The following is a 27,293-nucleotide window of genomic DNA, read 5'->3' on the forward strand; positions in this document are numbered from 1 at the left end:
AAGGGGAGGAAGAGATGATGGGTTCAGGTGTTCAGGAACAGCTGGTCTTCAAATAAAAACAGGAGGGAGGGGGCGGACAGGGGACAGGGAGATGGAGGGGATGACAGAGACAGTGGGATAGGTGTATGAAATGATTAATATTTCTCGAGAAAAGCACTGAGTAATTGATGGAGACTGCTTATTATGATTGGCATTATGAAAAGATGAGAAAAACACAGTCAGTTGGATGGAGGGACACACAATGCTTTGTGTGTGTTGCACAGTGTGGACAGTACACACAGATACAGTGGATGATAGACTGGCAAACACAGCAGGCTTACTGTCCATGGATCAACAACACGCTATCTTTCAAACACAGGGCCATCTATAAGCTCACTCAAACACACACAGCAGGCTGTGTACATGAGCTCAGTTGTGCGAGCACACAAAGCCTCCAGTATTTTTTTTCCTCCTTTAAATACAGACATAATTGACATGAAATAAATCTATATTCTCAAAAAGAGGACATAGATGTGTACTGCGCTACACCGTGACTAACGACCCACGCACTCTTCATTTGGTTGTGCTTGTAATTTTTTGTTGCCCCAAGCCTTGCGGAGACATGAAATGAGATTAAAGCATGAAAATTAAAATGCAGATGCGATGATTTTCAGTTACTTGCCTGAATATTACATCCTGAAGCTGTTGTAATAAACATTTGAGAAGTTTTGTATAATGTTCTAGTTTAATTACTTCGGGGGAAACTCGTGGCTACAGAAAATAACGAACACTAAAAATTAATAAACCAATTTCAAATTTAATAGGATACTGAAACGTAACTATATTACTGCACCTCTGGATGTGAATGAGGCTGTTTTTGTATTTATTTGAAAATAACTAATGCTTTAACACTTAATACTTACAAAAATCACCTCATAGCCTATTAATTCAAACTATATGTATAGACAGATTCTATTGACTTTGGCACCCTCTGCAGGATTTTAGTGTCACTAACAAATTACGCATGTGATCCAGAATGCTGCTGGTCTGCCTTCATTTTTATGCAACAGAACATTCAACTGCAGATGTATTTTAATTACCACATTTTTCATATATACACACTTACATAACCGCTTTAGATTGTCTCAATCCCAATTTGCCTTTTAAAACATCAAGCATACACAAATTGGTTTACTTAAAATATAGATCATGTAAATACCTCATGGTTAGTTTTCCCAAGTTTTGCGTCTGGGGTGGCAGTCATATGAAAAACATATCCGATATTTTGCCCATTCTACTAAAATTGTCAAGCATTCTTATTAAATTTTGTTTTAATCTGTAGATGGCACTGTGGGCCCTGAATGAGGCTGTTAAACCATGACATCATTCTTTACAACTGAAATGTTAACTAGGTTCCTTATGGAAATGTAATCATCTGCCTTTGTTAAGTGAACCATTTCCAGCGGTTGTCATGGTATCAGCGATCAATTTGTACAAAGCACATCTGATAGATGAACAAAGTGGCAAAAACAAAAGATTAATATGGATGGGAAAAGGGGCAATGTGACAACAGAGTGTCTGGCCAGTGATGAGAAGCTGTATTGGCTTAGTGATGGATCAGCTCCCCGGAAGCCTTTTCAAACTGCCCGATGAAACAGCACCCAGTCGTCAAGCTTTTGGTAGCAAGAGGATATGAGGATCTGAACAGAGCCCGCGACCAATGGTCATTCACTGCCCTTTAGACAAAATGACATTTAGACTAGAGTGCCAGAGATCAGCTAGGGATGAATTACTGCAAAGACTTCCCTTCTTTTAGAAAGCGTGGTTCATAATATTCAGGGAAACAGGCTTATCAGTTCATCTATAAAACTCATTCCAGTTCATTAGCTTGAAGACACTGATTGCATTAATGTCAATGGGTTCAAACCAATTGTTCATGCAAGTCAAAAATCACAAGACACAACAATTTGACTTTGTTCAAAAACGATTTATTAAACAGATTTCTTGTTTGCAGCTGCAACCTGTGGAGAAAAGAGAGAGAAAAAACATGAGATATATCCAGGAGTGACATCCTGCATCAAATGAAAATCTCACACCTTTGAAAACATCCCTTCAATTCAGAATACAATTACCAGCAGTGTTAGTGGGGGGTATTTAATCAATTCATTAGGCTGCCATGGATGATGAAGATGATCTCAACTATTTAAACTAATTTTATTCTACAGCAATCAAATGAAAATACACATTTAATTCATTTATTTTTAAATGTTACTCACTCCACTGCGTTAATAGTCAGTCCACAACTTGAGGGAGCAAGATGCTATCAAAAATCTAATTTCACAGGGACTTGAGAGCAAACACAGTCTGGAAGAGAAACTGTTACTGCTGCTGCCAAAAACCACCATGAATAGTCTGATAATACATGGCAGAAACCTCACTTGCCAGGGAAAAGCCTCTCTCTCATAAAAAGTCATCAGAAAGTACAACACACACGAGAGATTCTAGAGGTGGTAGGGGAGCCACACCAACAAGCTCCCTGCCAGTTTTTGTGCAGCAGGCAGGGCCCAGCCCAGGTCTGCTCATCTGCATACTGCTCATTAGCATGGATAAACAAGGAGAAAACTGGTGCCATACGGCGGACTTGCCAAGCATGAAATTCCCTCCTCATGTTTACCCCTTTTACCCTTGGATTATCACAACATTGCTGACTCTCTCCTGATTTTTGACAAGGCCCAAGTGTGATTTGTTTTTTAGCGAAGGCTAACAAACAATTCCAGGAGTGTGCCACACAAGACACATAACTCAGCTGGCTGGCAGAAGGAAAAAAATTTGCCCAAGGACAAGTGCTTTAAAAAAAAACCTTGCATGCCAAAGTGATGGGGGCAATGTAGTCCCACAACAGACAAGGTGTCGCATCAAAGCAGAGGATGATATTTCTGTGGTGATCACACACTCTTAAGGCACCACCCTGAGTCTGTCAGAACGTCACATAAAATGACAGAGAGCATCATACAAAATCAGTCACAGGAAACAACCTTTGCCTGGCCAGCATGAGGTCGTGATGACATTTAACAGCTGGGGAGCCTGATAGTGGACCGCTTCTTTTCTACCAATTCCATCAGGCTGGAACTAGAGCTGGCTGACATATCATAGTGTAGCATGTTAGATACCATGTGATTTTAAGCATAGGCTTAATATTGAAGCTTGGTACGTAACACAGGTTACTATCAAAATGTGTTTTGTGACAAACATTTTACATCCGATTTCAGTACCTACAGATCACTTTCAGATTATACTTCAGTGGCTGCAGCTTTTTACATTTGCAGCTGAGACTCATTCCCCACAAGAGACACCAAAGTTGTCTTAAAGGGGTATGCTCACTAGGCACGCCATTTTCAGACTTGCGCACAGTTGACAGCTTTCATTATAATATACACGGTTAAGTGAAATTTATCTCAACAGTGCAGAATTGTACTTCTATAAATAGCTGCACCTTTGTTTACAAGTGGTCACCCATAGGTACCTCTGCATAGTCGATTTGGATTTCCTTCCTGAATCAACTCCCAAAGGGATGCGTCTCCCCTCCTTGTCTCAACCTGGGGATTCTTTTGCATGTTACACAAATGTCTCTACAAATAATCAAAAATCTACCCATCTCAATTTAGATGCTTTTCTTTGGTTTACTATGTGTAAACATTCTCAACCATTAATGATACTTACTTTCATTGTGTTAAGCCTATTTTACAGTACTACATTTATGTCAATCTGCACAGGTATTTGAATACTACCTGCCATACTGCAAAAGCCCAATAGCATGGGCCTCAAAATGGATAATCCTCTGAGTAAGGCAAGTGCTGACTGGTTGAGAGTTGGACCAGAAAACAGAAAAGCCATACCCCAAATATATATGTGAAAAATCAAAAAAGGAGGATAACAGCAGAAGGTGGCTATGAAAGTGGACACTGGTTCTTGACTCAGTTTCATTTTAACTCTTTATACGTTACAACTGCCCTTCTCTGTGGTTTGCTGCCGAACCAACAGCAGCACAAGAGAGTAGCCCAAAGACCCATTGGTTGTGACACTGCCCCCAGGTGACAGAAAACAGCTACAACAAAACAGCCTGCAAAGCTGTCAGTAGCTTCTGCACAAAAGCGTGGACATACAAAAAAACAAAACAAAAAGCCATCAGGAGTTCAGCAGGATCTTCTCAAACTGAACACATCAAGTCGAATACCTATAATAACTGCAGCATTTTAGCAATACTCTTACTAGCTGCTGCCACTTCATGTTCAACTTGCAGAGCACCTGAATATATTTAGTACATGATTTCATCCAGCTGGAAGACGACAATTTGATACACATTCAAGCCAAAAAACACTACATGTATAGTAAAAAACAAAAAACAATTAAAAACAATTGATTGCCTGTTACAACGCATACAGCTGAGTTGAACAGTTTAACAAAACACAGCAAAAACGTGGCAGAGAAAGGGAGCCATGGTCATGGTGTTTAACAGCAGACAGCTTGTCATGTTAAAACATAACAAGCACAATAATTGGTGTACTGATTAGTGACAGATACAGTGTAAATTATATTATCTGAGATCATTATGGACCATTAGTCCATCTCCTCATCTATGTGTATGGTCTTAATTTATTGAGGGGAAATGCTGCACTGGACATTGTAACCAAGAGCATTAATATTACTTAACATTAGCAAATTAATTTGACCATTTTAGATACTTAATTGTCCTCAGAATATTTAGCTACAACCCATTTATGCCCCTCTCTAGGTTTTGTGCAGACCTAATGATTTTCAGTTTGCATAGGTTTTAGACCCCTTGAATAAGTCAAGCCTCCACTGTACCATATAAGAAGGTAAAGACCACGATGCCATCTCTGAATAAAGTTTTATTAGGATCATTTAATCAGTTGAGTTATTGTTAAGTGTATGCAAACTTCTTAGCATTTAGGCAGTTTGGTGAATTTTTATTTATTTTTTTTTTTTTTAAAACACAATAAATGAGTTTCTCACCTGGCCAGCAATTCTGTCCAGATCTCTGGTTCCCTGGGAAGTCAGTCTGCGACCACTGATTTTAAAAAAAGAAAGCAAGAAAAAGCAGAAATTAGCTGATACAATAGAATACCATTCACCGCTAGAAAAATGCTTAATACTACAATAATGAGTTTATGCCACACTAACCACAGCATTACAGTGAAGAAGCCACTGAACTATTTTTCTCCACAGAACTTAATTTTCTTGCTCACTTCTATCCCAAGCCAATCAATTAGCCCTGTCGTTACAGAGCGATTAAATCTTTACTGCAGTCTCAAAAAAATGATTTCTACCTTATGCATTTACAGATTTCAGTTATCCACATCACATAAGCTGGCCCATTTCACATCAGCAAAAGCAATAAACAGAAAACTGAGACACTGTTACTAAGTTTTGCAAGAATGAGTAACAGCATGTGTAGAGGCATTGGCGTAGGTGTGTACCACTGTGCCCATGTTACCCATAAAATAAAACAAGAAAAAAAATCAATTCAAAACAATATTGTGGCATTTTCTTTAGCTCACTAAGTATCAAAATATCAACTGTCAGATAGCTGGCATCTCCATGTTTTATCAGCAATAGAAAGCTGTGCAAAAGTATGCTACTTAGGGGATTTAAGCTTCATACTCCAATGTTCCAGCCAATTGCTTACTGTGTGCGCACTGAGGTTTTGTGTGGAGAGCCATGACTCATCTGGTAGCGTTGGTCATCTACCAATCCAAAGGTCATTAGATCAATCCCTGACTCCTCTAGCCATGTGCCAAAGTATACTTAGGCAAACTACTGAGCCCCGAGTTATCCTCAAAGGCATCCATGGCAGTGTGCATGTATCTGCGATGGTTACAAAGCAAATAAATAAAAAGACTGTATGATTGTGTGAATGAGTGCTACCAATAATCAATTAAAGGTGGCGTATAGCTTTGTAAGTCCATTTACCATGATGTCCACTAATATTGGTATGCAGAGTCTAGAGGTACAAATTAATATCTTTTTAACATCCCTAACTAAAGTTTTTAGTGGAAATACACATTATGAAACTATAATGTGGAGTTCAAGTAATGTACTGTGACTAAAAACAAGAAACAATTGTAGAGAATTTCAAAATTTTCAATGACCAAATTAAGTTAATACTGAGTCAACATTTTAAATATTTAAACAGATGTAGTGTAACTCCAAGTAAACATACGTATAATGGGCAACTAGAGACATGCATTTTAAAGCTTTGACAGTTCAAGCTACACTTACACTCACTCTAACTGAATGCGAGTGCTCTTGAAACCCCTTCTGGACACGACAGAAAAAAAGATGACTGACACGGGCACTGTTAGCCTTACGATTCAATATCTCTTGTCCTGTATCACTATGCTGAGAGCATGTTCAGGTAAGCCTTGAACTTCCATATTACGTGCATGAAAATAGATCCCTTTCCCAAACTTGACTAAAATACTTGAATTTTATTAAGGTTAACTTTAATATCAATATGTATACTGTGTTCATTGACCTAGTGCTCCACCGTGCCCTGGCAGCCGAATTGGGTCCTTTTCATTCCATCAAAAGCTGATTACAATTTGCAAATAAATATAGATGTATAAAATGTACAAACTATTCCTCGGTGAGTCAATTATTTCACCCATCTCTACGCATCATGCACATGTCAACTTATACATGCAATCAGCTTTCTTGACTGGCTCTAAATGTTAGGTGATTTCCACACATGAAGGAAGAGATGACCCATACCATGCTTTCTTGGTAGGGCAACCAGGAGGCAGGCCATATTATGGTGACTTGCTCACCAAAGGATTCCTTGCATCACATATACTGTTAAGTCTATCAGACAGCGTTTTTGCATTCACAGCTTTCTGTGTCTAATATTTAGAAAGGTCTGGGGCTGTGTATGAAGAAAAAACAAAAACGCTTTAAAGTTCCATCCAATAAAACCAGTAAGAACCGGCACTTACCCATTGGGATCCTTCTCAATCATCTTGAGCAACTCAAGAGCCTGCAGCACCTTGCGAGCCACATTCTTTGATCCAACACTGTAGTGGGCAGGGCACACACCGTTCCTCTTGCGACTGCCATAGATCTTGGTCATGGAGCCAACACCAGCACCACCACGGAGGTAAAGGTGGCGAACAGTGGATGCTGCAAAAGCAAGAGATGACAGTGTTGTCATATAATCAATATTTAGAACGTGAAACGGTAAGCATTGTACAATGTGACTATTAAGTTTTTGATAAAGTGGGTTTACTGTGTCAGTGGTTTTAAATTTGGAAATAATTTAAAATGATCAGCATGTATAGTCTGTTGCATTCAAAAACCTTTTACTAATTAAAAGCACATTTGCATGTAAAATTGTCCCATCTCAAAGTACCATTTAAAGATGTAAATGGAAATATCTTGTGGTAATACAAGCCTGAAGCTGTAATAAGTCTCAGGAGAACTTTTGAAAACCTTAGTAATTAAAAAACAACTTGCAAGACTTACCAGCTCTGATGTAGAACCAGTTCTCATCACTGGGGGCCAGCTCCTTGTGCTTACCCAGCTTGACAAGGTCGACCCAGTCAGGCACCTTCAGTTTTCCTGACCTGGTAACAGAAAATGTACAACAGTATGAAGTAACTCAGAGGACTATATCAATAATTTGTTCGAGTGGGCCATTAGCATCTGTTAAGTTAAACAGCGTCACAAAATTTGATTAAAAATATGTTCAATGAAAAGTAAAGCTGCTCAGTAGAGCGTACTATATAAAATATATTAACAAGCTTTGAATATGTAGAGGAGAAAATAAAACTCACTTCTTCAGGAAGGCCGCCAGGGCACGGACAAACTCCTGCTGGTTAACGTCTTTCACTGTGACACCTGGCATCTGAATGTGATTAAAATATGAATAAATACACACAAACTAACGTTTATCTACCAAAAAAAAGCAACACACCAGACAAACATCTCTCATAATTGCTCTAAGATGTCGCTGCTCACCGCCTCAAACCAGGAGAACTCTTAAACATCAATTCCAATTAGCTTCAAAGAATACGGAGCTTAGGTTAATTATTAAAATGCATCAAGAAAACAAATACTAAATAATGCTATGCAGCAAGACAAATTGGACAGGATACATGTGCACGACTCCTGGTGAAATTGCACGTTTCACCCGGTGTTTTAGCTTCATGTGCGCTAACTGACCATACACTCAACCACACTTCGTTTTCAATTGTTATCCTTACGACCTAAAAATCGACAAATAAAAAACATCTGCCCAACCGATACACGATATCACTCGTAATATGAATATTCATATATTATAGCACAGAACACAAAAACAAATCAGTACAACTGGCCATTCTTAAGCAGGCCTCAACGAGGTAGCATGGGGGCAGCCATTACTAGCAGATATGATATGAGCGCAACATTCAAATACAATTCTCGCAAAAACTTATTAACACGCCAAAAAACCTCGTGTAAAGCCTAACCACTGTAATTATCTGTACTTTATACTTTAACGGACCACGTTTGAAGAACAATTGTTTGAATTTTGAATACATTTATTGCTAAATAAGCGAGGAGTGAAAATGCGGCGTTACCTTGCTTGTGGACAGCGAAGGGAAGAGGGTGGAACGGGGTTTCCAACCCATGATAGAACGGGCACATCTCGTTTTTTAACGCGAGACCAGCGCGTTGTTTTTTCCAGCGATGCCGCTCATCACAAGTGTCGACCGTCCCAATCTAATCCATCTATCCGTTTTCGATTCTCTTTTGTTCGTCATTTAGGCTATTTTATTATCATCTACATAAATAGATTAGGGTTAGGGAAATTGAATACTAGTGCTACAAGTTGTACTTTACATAGTATTTAATCGGTTTTTGGTCATTTATTTTCATCTGTTTCTATCAACAACAAAAAAAATCCGCTTGTTTTCATTCTTCTCTCATAGAGATCTCCACTTTCACATTTAACTGTGGCTGCATTTAAAATGGCAGCAGCCAATAGTTAGTATGCAATGTTCCCTCTAAGCTGCGCACGTGCGCAATTGCGCACTGCTGGCACGGTCTCTGCGCACAGAAAATCTGCGTTGCGCACAAAAAAAAAAAAAATCTAACCTGAATTGAAATTAAAATTAAAACTTTAACAATTCTGTGTTGCACTGTTAGTCAGTAAGTGACTGGCTGCTCCTGTATGGGATTAGAACGATGCCACCTTATCCCATAGTCCAGCCAATGATGCGATTCACATTCGTATATATGCAGCTAATCAACGTCGTTGACAGGCTATGACAGCGTCCTTATGTGCCTACACCGGTGTTTTAGCTAGCAAAGCGGCGTGGCTGATGTGGAGTGAAGCCACGTTAATGACAACGTGTACAACCATTGGAGATGTGAGCAGGACAGACTAAACAATTGATGGAAAAAGTGTGGACTTTATACCAGTTTTTAAATTGTGTTGATAGGCCACGTAAAACCAGAGTTATGATAAAAATATCTGCAATGTTTGGTTTTCTTCCTGAATACTATCGTTGTTTATATTTAATGCAGGAAGAAACGGTAAAAACGGCGTTTTATAAGGAAAACGCTCGAAAGCACTCTCTGCCTGTGAGCAAAAACAAACCCTCCCCACCGCCCCTGCCTCCCCTCTGCCTTTCCTATTCGTCCAAAAAAGTATCATGTCGACCAATCAAAAAATGATATGGCAATGTGGCATCTAGTTGTTAAGAAACGGTGGGAAGTTTTAGGAGTGACGGCGGTGTTTTGAGATGTGAGAGATTTGAGACGTTTAGCGCAAATCTTGTGTAGTTAGTGTGTAGTGTAGTCAATAGTTTTGTTGTGTGTGTCAGAACAATGAGGCGACTGCTGAATGTTACAGGTGTTACAGGAGTGATACATCTCCTGTTGTCAGGCCTGCAGGTATCAGGCTGTTGTTCTCCTTTATCTCATAGTGGACACAAATTATTTTTTGGAGTGGCACAAATAATTTCTGTGGCATCAAATTTAATGCAGACACCTGATTGTTCTGTAAATAGTTTGAAATGTTTATTTTAAAACTGCATTGGCTGCATTAAAAAAAAATAGCTGCAAAAAACTTTGTTTGCCAAACTGAGTTACTTTTTTGAAGGAGTTACTATATAATTAATTGCTCAACATTGGTCATTATATACTATATTTTGCAGACAGAGAGTGACTCTCTCCCAGACCACAGACTCAGACTCATAATACAAGTCAGAGCTTTGTTTAAAAAAAAAAGAAAGAAAGACAGTTGTGTTTTCGAAATTGGAGTTCCAATTATTTTTACTTCCAATAGTGTTAACATACTACACAGGCCAATGGCTAGATTTTTTTACATTTTCATTGTAAGTGGGCTAAAGCAGTTAATTAAAGGTAGTCTAACATAAATATAAATGCTGTAATTTGATTTGATTTTAATAAACCATGTAACTTGGATGGATTCAATGCTGGTGTGACCACAGTGCACACGTCTGATGTCGCTCACAGTGGTCCAAGGGATCGCTCAGGGAGTTTGTGTGTTCGCTCAGACACGTGAAAAATTAGAGGGAACATTGTTAGTATGTTTACATCAATTATTGATTTGTCTGTAACTGTGCTCCTCCCGTAATGCTTGGCCCTTTTGAGACAGACAGTTGGAGGATAAGGACCTAAATGTCAATCTTATAGTTTGATTTCTTGTATTTTGTTTGTTTGTTTGTTTCTAATTATATATATAGGGGCAAGAGAGACTTTCTTAAAGGTACATATAGACATCAATACACTTCTGCCTGCATATTTTTTTTTCGTGTCTATAGTGTAAACTGCTACATCAGAACAGCAAGCTGTTAAGAATTGCATAGTGTTTTACCCTTTATTTAAAAAAATCTGGAGAAAACTACATATATAACATAATAAATGCGGTTTTGGGATCCATACACACACACACACACACACACACACACACACATATATATATATGTGTGTGTGTGTGCCTTATTTACATAGTTCCCTGGCTGGAAGAGAATGTGTTGCCCTTTGCACAAATCAGATGGAAAGGGCAGCCATGCTCCAACATTGACACAATTGATATGTTTGCAGAGACAAGGGAGAGATAGAAGGCAGGTTGATAAGCAGAGGTTTATGAATCAGGTTTATGCTGTCAGTGGGGGCAGACAGTTAGACTGAGAGGTGAAAGGGAGAGATAGAGATCCTTGAGTGGAATAAAAAAGCAAGCCAAGTCATAACCAAAGATAGGTTAGAGCTCATCATCGCTGGGGCTTCACAACAGGTAACTGTACCTTTTTAACCTAATTCACCTCTTCAAATTCAAATTGACTGTCGCCATGATGAAAAGTTTGGCCCTATGTACTTTCAAAGAGCTTAATTGATTAATTAAGGCAATTCATTACACTGGGAGTGTCCAGCTACCAATTTGAATTGAAAACTCACACAAGGTGGATTTGAACTCCATTAATTACTTTAGTAAATCAATTTTGCTGAGCCCCTTCAAGTAGTAAGACAGGAGACAACTGTGTAAAGTGATTATGAAGTGTTATAAAGAGGTTATTTTAGCCAGTCATGATTATTATGGAAGTGAGGACTAACACCAAATGTTTCAGAAAGGTCAAACTAATTACATGGAATGGACAGGTGGCACATTGAGGCAGCAAATCTGCTATTTCAATATTCATTTACTCTGCTTTCTGGGAGACTATTGTTTGAAAATGCACTAAAATTAGCTGTCAATCATGTCTGAATACATTTGCTGAAAATTACTCATCAGGCATTGCGCACTTGTGTAATTGAGTGCTGCTGTCCATGTATTTACGCATAAATGTCTAGCACTGTTTGTGTTTCAAGAAGTATTTGTCTGTGAATGAAATATGGTGGGCCAGAGGGAGAAAGGAGGTGCATTAAACATTGGAAAAAGGTATGAGAAAACATAGCGTGTAACAGTATGTTGCCACCCAGCTTGGTGCTTGTTGTCATGTGTTTGCATGGTGCTCACATCCTACATGGAGAAGTTCTGTCAAGTCTGGTCTGGCCTGACCTTTTCACTCTCCAGGCACGTTTACAGCTCTCCAATACCTATCAAAATATCTACTCCCTTTCTGCCTGCTTCTCTGCCCCTAGCACAAACTTGCATCACATTCTAAATCCTTCTACAACTGTACTTTTCTCCCTCTGCTGAGTGTTTTTTGTATTCTGACCCACAATCCACTGCTTAACCTTACAATTTCCTCCATCCGTTGTCACTCCTTTCTCATTTATTTTCCCTCTATTCTTTGTCTTTCTCTGTGTGTTTGACCATCGCTTTGACAATTCAAGTCAAAGCGATGCTCCAGGAGCCGTCTTGGCTCCAAGAACCACATGAAAACACAGGGCAGAGGTGACAAGTAGAGTAGGAGGCCTTATTTGCATAGAAAGCATCAATATGTATTTTCTTTAATTTATGTTTGCCCACATCATTATCATCAGTGTTTTTTTTTTTTGTTGTTTTTTTTCAAAACTGTAAAAAGATACATTTTTGTCTCTTTGTCTCTTTTTTAAAAAATCGTCCTCAGACATGGAGTTCATGTGGCTGTATTCCCTATGCCAGTGCATGTTATCTTTATCTATAATTGTGGTGAGCGTGCGGCTTTGCATGGCAGTCACCAGCAAGGGCACGATGGCCGATGTCCAAGACGGATCCCAGATTGCCAGGCCCCAGCCTGGGAGTGTTTCATGCTGTCTTCGACTGTGTCTGGGTTGCGTTGGAGCCATAGGAGGTGCAGCGGGAGTCCCTCTGAACGTGTTACTCAACCTGCGAAGCCCCCAGTGTTTGTACACCTGCATAACCCTTGTGTGTTGCCCTTTGATGGTCAGGCAGTTTACAATGTTCCTGTTGGTACTGCTTACCCTGGACACCCACCTATACCATCATTTGGCAGACAGGTGAGCGTAACAGTTTGAGCAGTAGAGGAAAAAGGACACAAGTTTTCAATTTCAGTTTCAAAGTTTAAGCAGAAAGGTGTATGTTAAAAATTGAACAAACGCACACACACACACACACACACACACATACACGCACACAATTACACAACAAAAAATACACAAAAGGAGACATTTCTTATATAAGACTCCTTTTCAAAGTAAAATAAAACTTCAAAAATGAAAAGAGTGGTTTAATACATTTTTGTATATGTGTGGGAAAGGGTGAATATGTGGGTGGCAAGAGTCAACCAAGATTTGTAAGCATGCTTTTAGCAAAGAAGAAAGAAAGACATCAATATAAGTGCAAAAGGAAAAAAAAAAAAGTCAAGGCACACCTTTGTATGTAGTAAAACAATCTGTTTGTTCAGTGCTCATAAAGATGTACTTATTGCGAACTGCTTGTGATGCGATGTGAGTGATGGTGAGTAAATATCAATAGGCTCCAAGGCTCTTAGATGTTTGATTGACAGTGACCCACAAATTCAGACTTGAATGGAAAATCAGAAATTCATTTTAGACTGAAAATACTTTCTTCAAAGATGTACGGCGTGCCATTTTGTATTTTTGGAGTTAGTGGTAGACAGGTGTCAGTTAGGAACAATCATCTTGGTGATGTCCTAATTTCTTATGATAGCTTCAAGTATTATTGAGTCTCAGTATTAACTCCACGTTAATATGTTGTTGTTGTTTTTCATGTCTTTGGATGCCAGATACTCCACAGTGGTCACTCGTCAGCGAACTCTGGGTGTAGTTCTGTTGTGCTGGGTGGCCTCTGTTCTCTCCTCCTTTGCTCAGTTCATCGGCACAGATGTCCTCAACGCCAGGACGAGCAGTATGGATCCGGGCACAGTGGGTCTTGAGTTGGATGGTAACTGGACAACTTCTTTACCCCATCTTACCTCTTCCCCACCCCCTAAGTATGACGTCAAAGTCATTGGGAAGTACCTTCCATACGGAGGCTTCTTGTCAAAATTTTATGTGGAGGACATGAGCAACTTTACCTATGCTGAGATTCACAGCAGCCACTGGACACTCTGTGCTCCTGACACTATTCTCAGTCCCCAATTCTTGGTCTATGTTCACGGGATGACGGCATTTATCCTCCCCTTGCTTTGCCTCCTGGCCATTTACATTGACCTGCTATGCATGAAGCAGAGGAAGACTCCTTTTAGTCATGCAGATCCCCCAAAACATGACTCCTGCTTGGCCCGCTCCCTGGCCCTCTCCCTCTCCCTTTTAGTTCTGCTGTGCCTGCCACTCCACATTATCCACGCTCTCCTGCTTTTTACCCCGAGTACCTATGTTCCTGACTGGGTTCGTATATTTGCCCTGTTCCTCTTCCAGCTCTACAGTCTTGTGCCCCAGATCCTTTTCACTCCTCCTAGGAAACACATGGGGGGAGAACAGGCATCATTCCCTCTCACTGTTACCAACCTTCCACCTGCAGTAGCCCAGTCCAGAGGAAAATCTGTACGTATGGCACTGTGTGAGGCGATGCAGGCAGCTCCATGGTCTTCAGCCAAACACTCCCTTAAAGCCAAAGTGTGCCCAGAGGTCTAAATTCTTGGAAGATCTGGGCTATTGTTCACAGCAGATAGAGCAACATTCCCTCCATGTTTCATGTGCATAAAAAATAGTTAGTATTGGAAACAAATGGCCTGTGGACTGAAGAAATGTGGCATATTTCTGTTTGTTGTTGGCTTTTAAGCAATCTGCAACCTTGTGCACACACATAATGAATAACTAGCAAATGATCAGGCCAGTTAATTATCAGGTCCCACACCAAATGTCAGTGAGAAAATTAAGTCTCTAGGTGATAACTACTATCCTGATCACAGATGTCTGTTTTCTTTGACTGCTCTTCCTATGGGTCTTATTCTAAGCCTGCTTTAAATCTCTACTAAGCCAACCACCAGTAATGTAGATATATGAGTGACAGCATTTAATTAAACCTTCAGTAGTGGTCTAGAGAGAAGGTGGCATTGTAAGGAAAACATAATTAACCTGGTTATGACACAATTTTCATGGCTGCTTTGATTAAACTTGTAAATACAATATGATTCTCTCTTGTAATAAAAAGGTCCTCATTCACACTAATTGGATTGTTCATCTTGAAGTATGTTAGTATTAAGAAATCAGTGATGGAGAAAACAGTGGCAATCCATCTCCCTCTGCATAGGACATATGTATGACAATGAACATGCCATTTACATTAGGGTGACCAACCGTCCTCTTTTTTTGCACTTGTTGACTTTTAAAAGCCTATATGACATTTTTTATTTCACCATTCATTATTAAAGTTCTTCATGGCTGGGCCAAGTGTCCTCTTTTTTGGAAATCAAAATATGGTCACCCTAATTTACATTTCCACCCTGTTTCTCATGATCATAGACCTGCTCTGTCTCTCCAGCTTTCTATAGATCTTGTGCCTATTTTTTATTCATTTTTCTCACTTTTCAAATCCTTCAGCGCTTTCAGTCTTATTTTAATGTATTCAGAAAATACACAGACTCTGGTATGCTTCATGTCGTTGCAAAAAAACCCCTTTCCCTGGAACACATTATTGACAAAGAAATGTAGTAAAGTCTGGGGTAAAAAAAAATCACTCAGTGAAAAAGAACATTTCTCCAGCTTCCCTGGCACAGGTGCCTATTCAATTGTTTTGCCTGCTTGGAAGCTCCCTACTTCCTGATTATACGCAGCTTGGAAACTTCAGTAACCTGCGCTTCAAGCTACTCTGTCACCTCTTTGCCATGCTAGGGTTGCTGGTGAAACCAAAGAGAAAGGACTGATAAAATCATGCATGTTGGCAGTAAAAATAAAATTACTTTTTTTCCTTTTGAACTGAAGTCAAATATTGGCTGCAAATTGTAAAAATGAAATATGACTCTCACAAATGGGAAATTCTCTGATGTGAACCCGTTCCGGGAGATTAATTTGTGAAACCAGCGTCAGAGAAAAGCTATATAAGTTATTCATACATTTTTCCTGTCATATTATACCATATTTTGGTACATTCACTGCATGCCATAAATAGGAATAAGGACTGATGGCTTGTTACTTTTCACTTTTTTCCTTATGTTTTTCGATTTGATAATCACCCTCCATGATCACAGTGGTGGTCGTATTGCTTTCAGAAATACCATATGAATTGTGTTATAAGTATGTCCAGCCTAGTTTCCCAGAAAGCCTACCCAGCCAACAGTCAATGCTGTGAATTTCAGTGTGATTATGAGGAATCTATAGGGGAACACAAACACAACTGTGAACTAAAAAGTTTACTTTTTGTAGAGTTTTATTTTTCTTTCTCCCCTCTGTGAGGACGAGCAGAAATATCAGCATCAAACAACCAACAAAGACAACCAGACTGAGTGCTGTGTATCCCACAGGAAAACAAACAGATGAAACCTTTGTTTGAAGGACACACACTTCTGTTTTTAAGACATAAAAAAGGGGCAATATTCTCAGTTTTATTACTCATCGACCACAGTGAGTTTGATAGCAAGCGCTTCCAGTGGTACTGTTGCGTCATCATAAACTCAAGATATGTCTAGTTTCGACTGAATTGTTTGCTGGCCAGAGTGTCAACTCATGCTGGTAGCGCCTGGCAAGTCCATTACTTTGATTGCCGTTTGACAATCTGTCTTTATGACAGGCGACCAAGGAGCTTTGCCATCGATAGAAGAAAACACATCGATCTATCACCCTGCGACCTCCAGCAGCTTTCAAATCTAGCCCTGCACACAGATGGACATGTTGAGTGCTTCCCGACAGAATCGGGTATTGATTGCGTGGAAGTTAATGGCAGAGTCATATTTTTCTGCGTGCGTCTGAATCAACCCTCCTGTCACCTTTTCTTGCCTGCTATCTGCTCTCATGATTCATCAGCACTGCCACACAAGCATCTGTTTTGTTTATTCTGAATGAGCTGCCAGTTTTAACCGGCTCCGCAGCCTTCATCTTTATCTTCCCACCTATAACGCCACTATTCCCCATTGATCTAATCATATGCTACATCTCCTGTTCTGTATTCACAGGATTTCAAAAACAGTACCAGCTAATTGTGCAGTAAACACCCTTCGCCCCCAGCCTCCCCCAAAAAGAAAAAAAAAAACAAAACAGTCTGATACCTGAGGTTATTTTTGGATTCTTTTTTTATTTTGTCGTGCTTTGTATCTTTCCCCTATAAAGAAATAGTTAGCTATATATCAACAATGACACATGGACGGTAAAATCAACAAGAGTGAAAGACAGGAGAAGAAACAGCTAGGCACAGGAGACAAAGAGAGAGAAAGACTGGGAAAGAGAGGAAAGATAAGAGGAAAAGAGTGAAAAATGACAGCAATTTCTCTACAGTAGAACCAAAACAAAACCATGGGAAGTGTACATTTCTTTAACATTTACAAGTATAATAATAACAACGGCAATAATAATAACAGTAACAACAATCATAATTGTTCAAATAATAATAATAATTAATAGAAAATCAATAAGACCTCTGGTTTCTCATAAAGACAAATGTTTTTTTTTTATTCTTTTCTTCATTTTCTTTAAAGATCACTGGACAGTAGTTTGTTCGGCTTTGCACCTCTATAGGCTAGTATTCTGTGTTAGTATAGTTGCTCATAATGCGTTTCAGTAGTAAACTGTTTTCTTATTTCTTAAAAGTTTAATTTAATTTATGTCGAAGTTCTTTTTTATACAAACAAGGAATTCAGAGATATGTATACTGTCAACATGTTTTACTGTACGTATGAATGTGTGCATGTATCTGCATATGTGTTTGAGCATTCAGGGAAAAAAAGCCTTCCATTTTACTCTCTCGTTCAGTCCTTTCACTCTGATTCTTCTTGGCCCTCTTATTAAGAGTTTTAAACCTTTTTATCCTCTTAATGACATTCTAAAATAATTATACTTTTCTTTAATGCCTTAGCAAGTCATATTCCTTTCTTCTTTCTCGGGAACGCAGCCCAATACTAATCCTTTCATTATTAGGAGCCAACAAAGAAGTGATAGAGGGAGAGACATACAGAGACAAAGAGAGATATACGAGTAAGGGGAGAGGATTGTAACAGGTGAACGCAAAGCAAATTAAAAGAGGACCACATTTCCTCCACTGTTGCAGTGAGAGGGGAAAAATAACACTAAAAGATGCTTCTTTTTTTTTTCTTCTTTTTACAAATTGGCAGGCCACCCAACAAGGATAGCAAAACAGGACAGTTAGTTTGTTCATAAAGTATGGATACTTCCTGGGACTCAGTTTAGTTTTGTTAGGGAATTATATATGAGCTAAGCTCTGTAGCCAAGATGGTTTGGCAATTAAAAAAAAAAAAATCCATTTTCAAGCATCAAGCACTCAGAAGCTCCTGGTCAACTCTCTCTCTCTCCCCTTTGTCCTCTCTCCCTTCTCACACAGTGCTTCCACTGTCTCCGTCAGTTAAAAAATTGAGCTTTGTGAAATGGATTCTTCTATTCTCCAGGCGGGGAATTATAGCAGTCATCTGCCTCTAATTCCCTTTCCACTTTGGCGGCTGCACAGGCAGAGTGCCGGTTTTCTTTGTGCTCCCCGTTTCCCTCTCAATCAAAATAATTATGGCATCATTTCGCTTTTGTCTACATTCACCTCACTCTGTGGCCCCTCTCTCTCTCCCTTTCTCACTCCCTATATTTTCCCCAGTTTCTCCAGCTTACAGTATATGACACAGTCGTTAATGGCTGGTGGGTCTAGAGGCTCTCTTTTCTCAGTCTGTCTCCTAGTTTATGTCTGTTTACAGGATGTATATGGAGTGGACTGGAACAGGATGGATTGGCTGTGTGCGGTATCTGTATACAGTCGTTTTCAGAAGGCTGCCTCTTATGGCACATTGTATTTTGTGTTTGTGTGTGCGTGTGCGTGTGTGTGTATACTGTATATAAGGTGGGACACAAGGACAGGAAGGGGGAAGGGGTATGAGGTCAGAAGAAAAGGGAATAGGGAAGGAGAAGGGCTACAGTAGGTACTCCTTCTTGCCCTGGCTGGCGTCGTTCCCATTGAGGAAGGCCTCTTGCACTTCACCATGTTCATCCAATCCACTGGCCTCATGGGTAAGATAGGAACCTGAGTGAACAGAAAGAGAGCAGGGGACACAGAGAGAGAGAGAGAGAGCGAGAGAGAGAGGACAAGAGGGAGATTGTAGGGGGAAGGTTAGGCGGCAAAGCGTCATGATCATTGTAGTGCCATGCAGCAAAATCAAACCAGTCAGTGCTAATATTACTCCGTATCATACCTTTGACTGATTAATTCATTAGTTAACTGATTGTTAGGTCAATACCAGGCAAGAATTGGCTCTCGTGTACGGTATGAGCCTACCAGCAGTTGTTGGCGAATGGATGCGTGAATAGAAGAGTCACAAGAAGAGGAGGTAATAGAGGGAGGATAATAGAAGATAATAGAGAATAAAAGACAGGGAGGGAAGAGAGATTGGCAGAAAAGGGTGGAGGGAAAGTTAGGTGCAAGAGAACAATGGCACGTTTGCGTCACTCAGAAAACCCATTAAACTCATTTTACCACCCCTCAGGTCCGTATGATTAATGAATCTGTGTAGTACAACTTGTAGAGAGCAAGAACCACTCAAGTCATCTTCATGCTGGAGTGTCCCTTCACTCCACGGGTGACTGACATCCTTATTCGTTGCACCACAGAGGTTGACTGGCATGTTGACAGTCACAAGGGACCAAGACAAAGCCCTAATACCCTGTCTCAACACTGATTGGTTGTAATGGTCCTGTCTTCATGCTGATTGGCGGTCAAGCCATACTGACTGTTGACTGACGGTGTGTCTAGCCATAGGGTAAGTTACCCTGGTCGCAGCCTGCTGCACTATTCCTAGATCATTTCTTGGCAGCTTTAGTGCATAGTACGTGGCTGCCAACAAAGGGCACTTAAAAAGATAGGGAACGCGGCGACTCTGCTTTAATAGATGAGCCTTGATACACTAACATGTAGTCATAAAACACTGGGGACCACACCTACATTTCCCACCCAACCTTTTCTTTTCCAAGGTTGTTTATCACAGACAGTGCCTGGCTGGAGAGGAGCATCCTGTCCTGCATGCTTTCTGCTGACAATTTTACACCTCGCTTTAAAAGAGTTTCACAGACTCTGAGTGTAACTAGAATCCAATAATATTTTCACAGCGCGTTAAGTCAGAAAGTTGAGAAATGAGAAAACATGCCTGTGGAAATTTGATAAAATACCCCGATTCCCAAAAATGTGAGGTATGCTTGTGAGAGTAACTTTTGTGTCACCTGATATGTGAATTTGAGTGTGTCTGTGTATTACCTTTCTGTCGGACAGAGCACCAGATGGTGACAATGAGGACACAGATGACAGTGAAAACCAGCAGCGCCAGAACACCACCTATCACTGCATAGGGTACTGCACTGTGAGTCTCCACCACTGCACCAGGATCTGAGGAAGAGCAAGAAAGACAAATAGTGTGTGTGGGTAGACTGCATAAAGGGAAATGTTGAGAAAAAGGAAAAGAAAAGTGCTGGCAAAGAAACTGAGGGAAAAAAAGAGAGAAATGGATCAAAAATGAAAGCAGGCGAGATAAAAGAGAAAGAAAGGCAGCACATTCCATCAGCTTGGAAGAGGGAGCAAGACACGAGAAAAGCGAAGTCGATATCTTCAACCGAACTTGCATTATCACCTTTCATAACCCCCCCACTCACTCCACAGAATGCCAGACAGTCAAAATGAGTGAGAAAAGGGTGAAGAAATGAGGAGACTGAATAAAGGAATAAGTAGCCTATGCCAGCCACTGCAAAACCACTCCATTCAGGAACCTGTCAAGAGTACAATGCATTTTGAATGAGGGAAACTGTGTTTACACCTCAAGCAGTGCAGTCCTCAGAAATGAACCAAACACTTCACCACAAAATGAGTAAAGTGAGATCAAAACCTGGAAAAAGACAAATTATGTGAAAATTTGCAGTATAAAGTTGCAGTTGTGGTGAGAAATAATGACGGCTAAAAATGAGAAATGATGAAAGAAGTGCATGTTAGTATTGAAATGATTTGTCATTTGATATCTGATCGGTCAATCAATCAAACAGTCAAATGACAGAAAATGAAAATAGAAGAATTTGTTAAATCACACACACACACACACACACACACACACACACACACACACACACACACACACACACACACACACACACACACACACACACACACACACACACACACAATTAGTGCTCTGAGATGTCATACTCCCCTTTAAGCAGTTTGTCAGAATTAAGATTACTCAAAAGTCAAAAGCTTTATTGTTAGTTGCACCTGTTGCAGATCATTTAGCTAAACCCAAAGGAAATGATTGTGTTTATGTGTGTCTTTATACAATTTCAGTAGTACATCCTGGCAAACAAACAAACAAAAAAAAAGACACTCAGGTATTTACATGAACAGATGCAGAGATAGAGAGAATTAAGATAATTGGAATCAGCCTCGTTTCTCCTGAATTTACAGGACAGCTCTAATTATCCACCAGAGAGCTAACTTTAAATGTGTGCTTCTTGCAAGGATGTGAATTGTTCTTCACTGGATGGGGAAAAGGCCCCCTGACTCCCACATTGGCACAAAGAAACATTTTTTAGTTTTGAGCACTAATGAACCTATGTGCTGTTGCATTTTTACAGAACATAATAAAGCAAAATAAGCTAGGGGTGAATTTCAAATGGTGCCATATCAAAGTTTGTCCAGCAGAGCAACTCGAACTCCAGTGTTTACAACAGTATGGTACTGTGTGCAGCACATGTAGCATGCAGCAAAGCTGAGCTGGTCAAGCAATGTCGTCACAGTAAGTTGTGTTTTTAAAATATATTGCTGGAAAGTTAATAAACAGTTACTCTTTAATTTTTTCCCTTTTTAGTACATACATTAATACACCCAACACTTTGTTAGGTACACCTTGCTAGTACTTGGTTGAACTGTTTTGCTTTAAGAACTGTCTTTAATTCTTATGGCATAGATTCAACTGGGTGCTAAAAACTTTCCTTAGAGATTTGGGGTTTTGATCTATTGGATTAAGATCCCGTGACTGGGCAGGCCGTTTGAGTACAGTGAACTTAGGGAGATGATTTGAGCTTTGTGACATGGTATGGTGTACTGCTGGATGCATCAGAAACATCAGAAGGTGGTTACACTGTGGTCATAAAGGGATGGACTTGGTCAGTAACAATACTCAGGTAGGCTTTGGTGTTTAAACATGTTCATTTGGTACTACTGGGCCCAAGTTGTTTTAAGGAAATATTCCATACCACATTAAACCACTACACCAGGAGACTGAACCACTAATACGAGACAGGTTGGATCCATGCTTACATCAAATTCTGTCGCAGCAGAAATCGAGACTCATCAGACATGCCAAATTGTAGCTGGTAGGAATGGCACCCAGTGGGAACCACTTCTTCTGCTTTAGCCCATCTGCTTCAAGGTTGTATGTGTTGTGCATTCAGAGACGCTCTTCTGCACACCTTCGTTGTAACAGGTAGTTATTTGAGTTACTGTTGAGTTCCTGTCCTCTTGAAACACTCTGGCCGTTCTTCTTTGACCTCTGGCACCAATAAGGCATTTTCTCAGAAAGATATTCTCTCTTTTTTGGATGATTCTCTGTGAACCCTAGAGATGGTTGTGTGGGAAAATCCCAGTTAGTGGTTTCTGAAATACTCAGACCAGCCTATTTGGCACCAGCAACCATGATCAAAGTCACTCAAATCACCTTTCTTCCCCATTTTCATGCTCTCTTTCATTCAGCAGGTTGTCTAGATCATGTCTAGAATGCCTAAATTAATTGTGCTACTGCTGTGTGATTGTCTGATTAGATATTTGCTAAAACAAGGAGTTGGACAGGTGTACCTAACAAAGTCACCAGTGAATGTATGGATTTATGTCTATGATGAATATCCTCTCATGGGTATACTCTATTTAGTGGTATAAGACTTTTTTAGTTCATAAATATGTACTTGCATCATATTACTACAACATACCATTACACCATCCACTGGACTCCAAATGCAACTTCTTTTAATCCTTCTGATGCTTTTAGTGGCATATCGCAAATGAATCACAGAAATAGTTTTTGTCTGCTCTTTGACGTGGTATTACTAGCATGTATAAAATATAACTCATAAGTGTTGCAGATGAAGCCCATGCATCTCTGTCTGGCAGTGTCTGTGTTGTCTCGTTCTTTGTTGTTGTGAAAAAATTAATAAAACATATGTCTTTGAGTCTGGACTTGTGTCTGAGTTGCTGGCGATAACAAAAGCCTTTTGATGGGCTGAGTCAGTGTAAGAGCTGGTAAAGCCAATAGAATGCAAGGACACAGAGTTATTGATGCAGCTCTTGAACCTTGATAGAGCGGAATTAAAACATGAATCATTAATACAGTGCTAACAGATAGATATCAGGAGAAGAAGAGAGACTTGTGGGAGAGGTGAAAGAAAAGAAGAGAAAGGAGAAAACTGAGGATCAATGACTTAAAAAAAATCTACATGCATCTCTTGGACAAATGTCTTACTGAACAACTTGCATCACTTTTCTGGTTTTGTGGATGACAAAGGACTGGTATCTATATTTATTACTGAAATGAATATTAGTTATTTGAGGACACACAGTGAGAATAAGGAATATTTCTTAGGAGCCAAAAAAAAAGCAAAACAAAAGAAAAAACAGGTATACTCAAGAGATCTGTCTTTATCTCCAAAAATATGTTGTTAATCCTCAGTGGCCCAAAGCACCACAGGAAATGACTGACTGTTTAAAAAATAGTTGTTTCCCTAAGGAGTCCTTATGATACACCACATTGAATAAACATCCACAAAACTGTCCAAATAGCAACTTTCTTAAGACCCTTTATGACATCTCCACACATGCCCAGCAGGTGAACAACCTCTACCTGTCACGGATAGTGACGGAGGCAACAGCAGAACAAGAAGAATGCTCCTGTTCTCTTCGCTTCATCTTTTCTTTTAAAAAACAGAGAGCAGACAGAGAGGAGCTGAAGGTGTGGAAAGCAGGAAGAAAACAGTGAGCATGTGCTTTTGGGAGTGAATGAGATAATTAGATTCTGTAGACGAAAAAAGATACGGCGTACTGAAAGAGAGTGTGCAGTTATAAATATGCACACAGCAACCTTGCTTATAGCTGCAGCGTAATACTCATCTGAGCAAATATGATTACAAACACCTGGATCCCTGATCTTTTCTACTTTCATGCTCTCCCTCTCTCTTTTGATGTACATTTGTGAGTCTGTGCGTGTATAAGCAGATAAAGGTTTGTGTAGCACCTTCTGATCCTGCCATAGGCTAACATTAGTCAGCTTAAAACTAGGTGTGTTGCTAACTGTTAATGCAGATTCATTAACGGTAAAAAAAACAGCACCATGAAATCCTGCTTAGGCCACACACACACACACACACGCACGCACGCACGCACGCACGCACGCACGCACGCACGCACGCACGCACGCACGCACGCACGCACGCACACGTAAAAATGCTGACTGGGCAATGATTGTGTGTCGGGGGGAGCATCAAACAGCTAGTGATGAGAGAAGAGAGAATAGGTGGTTGCGCATGGTGCATACCCAAGCGTCTGCAGGCGGGTCCGCTCATGTGGATGCAGGGCAAAGGAAGGTTGCAGCAGTAAAGTGTGTGCAACTGCATGTGTGAGTGGAGGGAGGTGGAGTATAGGTAGGGCGGTGGAGGACACCATTGGAGAGAAGGAAATGACAGGGCGAGAGATGCAGCAACTATGACCTGCAAGAGCTGGGTCACAAGAACAACTAGGGAGAAACCCAAGAGAGATTAGACACTCTGTCTTCTATCTACATTTGTGAATGTATATGTCTACATCATTTTATGAAATAGAAAGGGTATTTATATATATTTATAGTGTGTGTGTGTGTGTGTATATATATATATATATATATATATACACATACATATACATACACACACACACACACACACACATATACACACACACATATATATATATATATATATACACACATATATATATATATACATATATATATATATATATATATACATATATATATATATACATATATATATATATATACATATATATATATATACATATATATATATATACACACATATATATATATACACACATATATATATATATATACATATATATATATATATATACATATATACATATATATATATATACATACATATATATATATATACATATATATATATATACATATATATATATATATACATATATATATATATATATATACATATATATATATATATATATATATATATATATGTATATATACAATTTTATTTTATTTTTTGCAGTTTAGCTTAAATTTTGGGACAAAAAGAATGGTAACCCGTAACTGTGAAAAGTCTTCGGTGTAATCCACAGTCCCCATAGCACTGCATCACAGTGCTATGGGAACTGTGGAGGGACAATGAATAAGGCTGAAATCCTGCAATTAGATGACAATCCACTTGAACACCTTAGTAATGGCCACAATGAAAGACATAGAATGTATAGAAAGCATGAGGCTTTCAGTGGCAACAACAATTACTGTTACTTTGATGTGGACAACTGCTCAAAGGGATTATAGTCTACTAATTATACTGTTCTTTGGCTCCAGGTTTAAAAATACAAAAACTTTTCTGTAGTAAATCCATAATAAATTTTAATAGGTAAGCTAGAAAAAAAAAACCCTAAACTTAAGTATTGTCTTTTTGGAGAAAAGATGTGATCTCTTCCTTGCAGGTCATAGTTATCTGTTTTCCCATTGGGGTGCAGCAAAGCCAGAAAAGAAAGATATACATGTGTGTTACCTTCTGGATCCAGGGCCAAGGTAGTTGGTAGGAGGGTTGGGGTGGTAGAATGGGAGGTGAATGGTGGGGTGGTAGGAGTAGGAGTGGAAGGGACCATGGTAGTGACAGACACATTATCTACAGGCAGACAGGGAATGGGATAAACACAGACATACAAATACAACACAGAGGGACATTTTAAAAGGTGTTTTGTAGTAAAGTTAGTACTGGATGTAAAACATGACACATGCTTCATTCGTTTCTGTGGCTGCAGTTGTTTCAAACACTAAAATATCAACATTAGTAATCATTTCCCCCCCAAAATGTATGCAGATTTCAAAAAGAAATATATTCTGACCCATGAAAAGTGATAAACAAACACATTAGCAATGTTCTTTGGCAGGTTATATACCAGCTAAGGAGGTTAAAGATGCTCACAATGTGAAAAACATGCTTTAAAGTGGCAGCTGATGAGAATTACACCTGGCAGACTGGCATTCATCTGTGAAGCAATTGGAATATATAGGAACACATTCTCTATCACTGACACATTTTCTATGGTACAATGGCAGGAGAGACAGAGACATTGTCTGTGACAGATGCATTCCCAATGGAACAGTGCCATGCAGGGACTGTCTCATTCAATGCTGAACAATAGCTTGGATCTTGACACATTCTCCAAATCAATGGCTAAGACACAATGGTAGGTAGAGAGGTAGAAAAAGACAAGTTCATATTGCTGTTAAAGATAAAAATAATGGCTGACAAGAACTAAAAGGGAGATGGTGGCGTGAGTGTGTGTGCATCAGCACTTTCAGAATGAATAATACGCCACTTCATCAGACAATTTATATAAAACTGCAACATGCAAGGAAGTCTATGTACTCAGTGTAGGGCACACACACACACACACACACACACACACACACACACACACACACACACACACACACACACACACACACACACACACAGATGCACACACAGTAAAGTTGTTTTGTAATAGAGGAAAATGCACTTGTGCATGAAAACACGCATACTCAGTGTACATGTGCTTACACACAAATGCCTAATTGCACACACACACACACGCACGCACGCACGCACGCTGCCCTTTCTGTTCAGGAGTAATTTATTGGTAAGTATTCCTCTGTCTCTTCTCTCTTTCTCCCACTGGCCCTGAGATCATCAATCTCTTTTTGCACTCCTCTTATGTCAGCACAATACCTCCCCCACTACTGCCTTTTTTCCCTTTCTTCAAGACTAGCCTTGGTCTTCTCTTGTGTACATGACTTACATGATGCATAATGTATTTTGTGCAAAAGATGAAGAGTTATATGCGGGAAAAATAAAGTAAAAAGGAGAGTGGAACAAATCGAATTTGATAGAAAATAGAATTTACTTAAATCTCTCTTTAGTGTATGAGTGCATTGCTGTATGTTATA

General features: G+C 39.5%; 3 protein-coding genes across 5 annotated transcripts in view; 1 reads left to right on the forward strand and 2 right to left on the reverse strand.

Moving 5' to 3' along the window:
* Positions 1–1,945: 1,945 nt before the first annotated feature.
* rps19 (ribosomal protein S19) lies at positions 1,946–8,669 on the reverse strand. The gene is made up of 6 exons (XM_063486985.2): positions 8,616–8,669; positions 7,830–7,900; positions 7,519–7,619; positions 6,993–7,176; positions 5,014–5,068; positions 1,946–2,000 (listed from the first exon to the last, which is right to left on the reverse strand). Exons 1-6 carry the CDS (start codon positions 8,664–8,666, stop codon positions 1,971–1,973), a joined length of 492 nt encoding a protein of 163 aa, XP_063343055.1. The 5' UTR covers positions 8,667–8,669; the 3' UTR covers positions 1,946–1,970.
* Positions 8,670–12,577: 3,908 nt separating this feature from the next.
* Positions 12,578–14,544, forward strand: LOC134636389 (adenosine receptor A1-like). The gene is made up of 3 exons (XM_063486352.1): positions 12,578–12,945; positions 13,695–14,430; positions 14,485–14,544. The coding sequence occupies exons 1-3, from the start codon at positions 12,578–12,580 to the stop codon at positions 14,542–14,544; spliced, it is 1,164 nt and encodes a 387-aa protein (XP_063342422.1).
* Positions 14,545–17,107: 2,563 nt separating this feature from the next.
* Positions 17,108–27,293, reverse strand: part of cadm4 (cell adhesion molecule 4) — a 155,562-nt gene continuing 145,376 nt past the window's right edge. For 2 of the 3 annotated variants that reach the window (XM_063485594.1, XM_063485592.1), the window contains exons 7-8: positions 20,306–20,434; positions 17,108–19,081 (exon numbers count right to left, since the gene is read on the reverse strand). In XM_063485594.1, coding sequence (XP_063341664.1) covers positions 18,972–19,081; positions 20,306–20,434 — 239 coding nt within the window. In that variant the 3' untranslated portion in view covers positions 17,108–18,971. Of the gene's footprint in view, positions 19,082–19,250; positions 19,330–20,305; positions 20,435–27,293 lie in introns of all 3 variants that reach the window. The other variant, XM_063485595.1, reaches the window with a different exon arrangement.

Source organism: Pelmatolapia mariae, linkage group LG10_11, assembly GCF_036321145.2.
Source record: "Pelmatolapia mariae isolate MD_Pm_ZW linkage group LG10_11, Pm_UMD_F_2, whole genome shotgun sequence".
NCBI classification, from domain to species: Eukaryota; Metazoa; Chordata; class Actinopteri; order Cichliformes; family Cichlidae; genus Pelmatolapia; species Pelmatolapia mariae.

Bases quoted from the DNA above. Each gene is read 5' to 3' on its own strand.
- rps19 (XM_063486985.2), bottom strand. From the start codon at position 8,666: ATGGGTTGGAAACCCCGTTCCACCCTCTTCCCTTCGCTGTCCACAAGC. The intron at 7,620-7,829 runs GTGAGTTTTATT...TTCTGTTACCAG, and splicing joins CTGGCGGCCTTCCTGAAGAA to GTCAGGAAAACTGAAGGTGC. The intron at 5,069-6,992 runs GTAAGTGCCGGT...TTTTAAAATCAG, and splicing joins ATTGAGAAGGATCCCAATGG to TGGTCGCAGACTGACTTCCC.
- LOC134636389 (XM_063486352.1), top strand. From the start codon at position 12,578: ATGGAGTTCATGTGGCTGTATTCCCTATGCCAGTGCATGTTATCTTTA. The intron at 12,946-13,694 runs GTGAGCGTAACA...TTTGGATGCCAG, and splicing joins TACCATCATTTGGCAGACAG to ATACTCCACAGTGGTCACTC. The intron at 14,431-14,484 runs GTAGCCCAGTCC...GAGGCGATGCAG, and splicing joins TTACCAACCTTCCACCTGCA to GCAGCTCCATGGTCTTCAGC.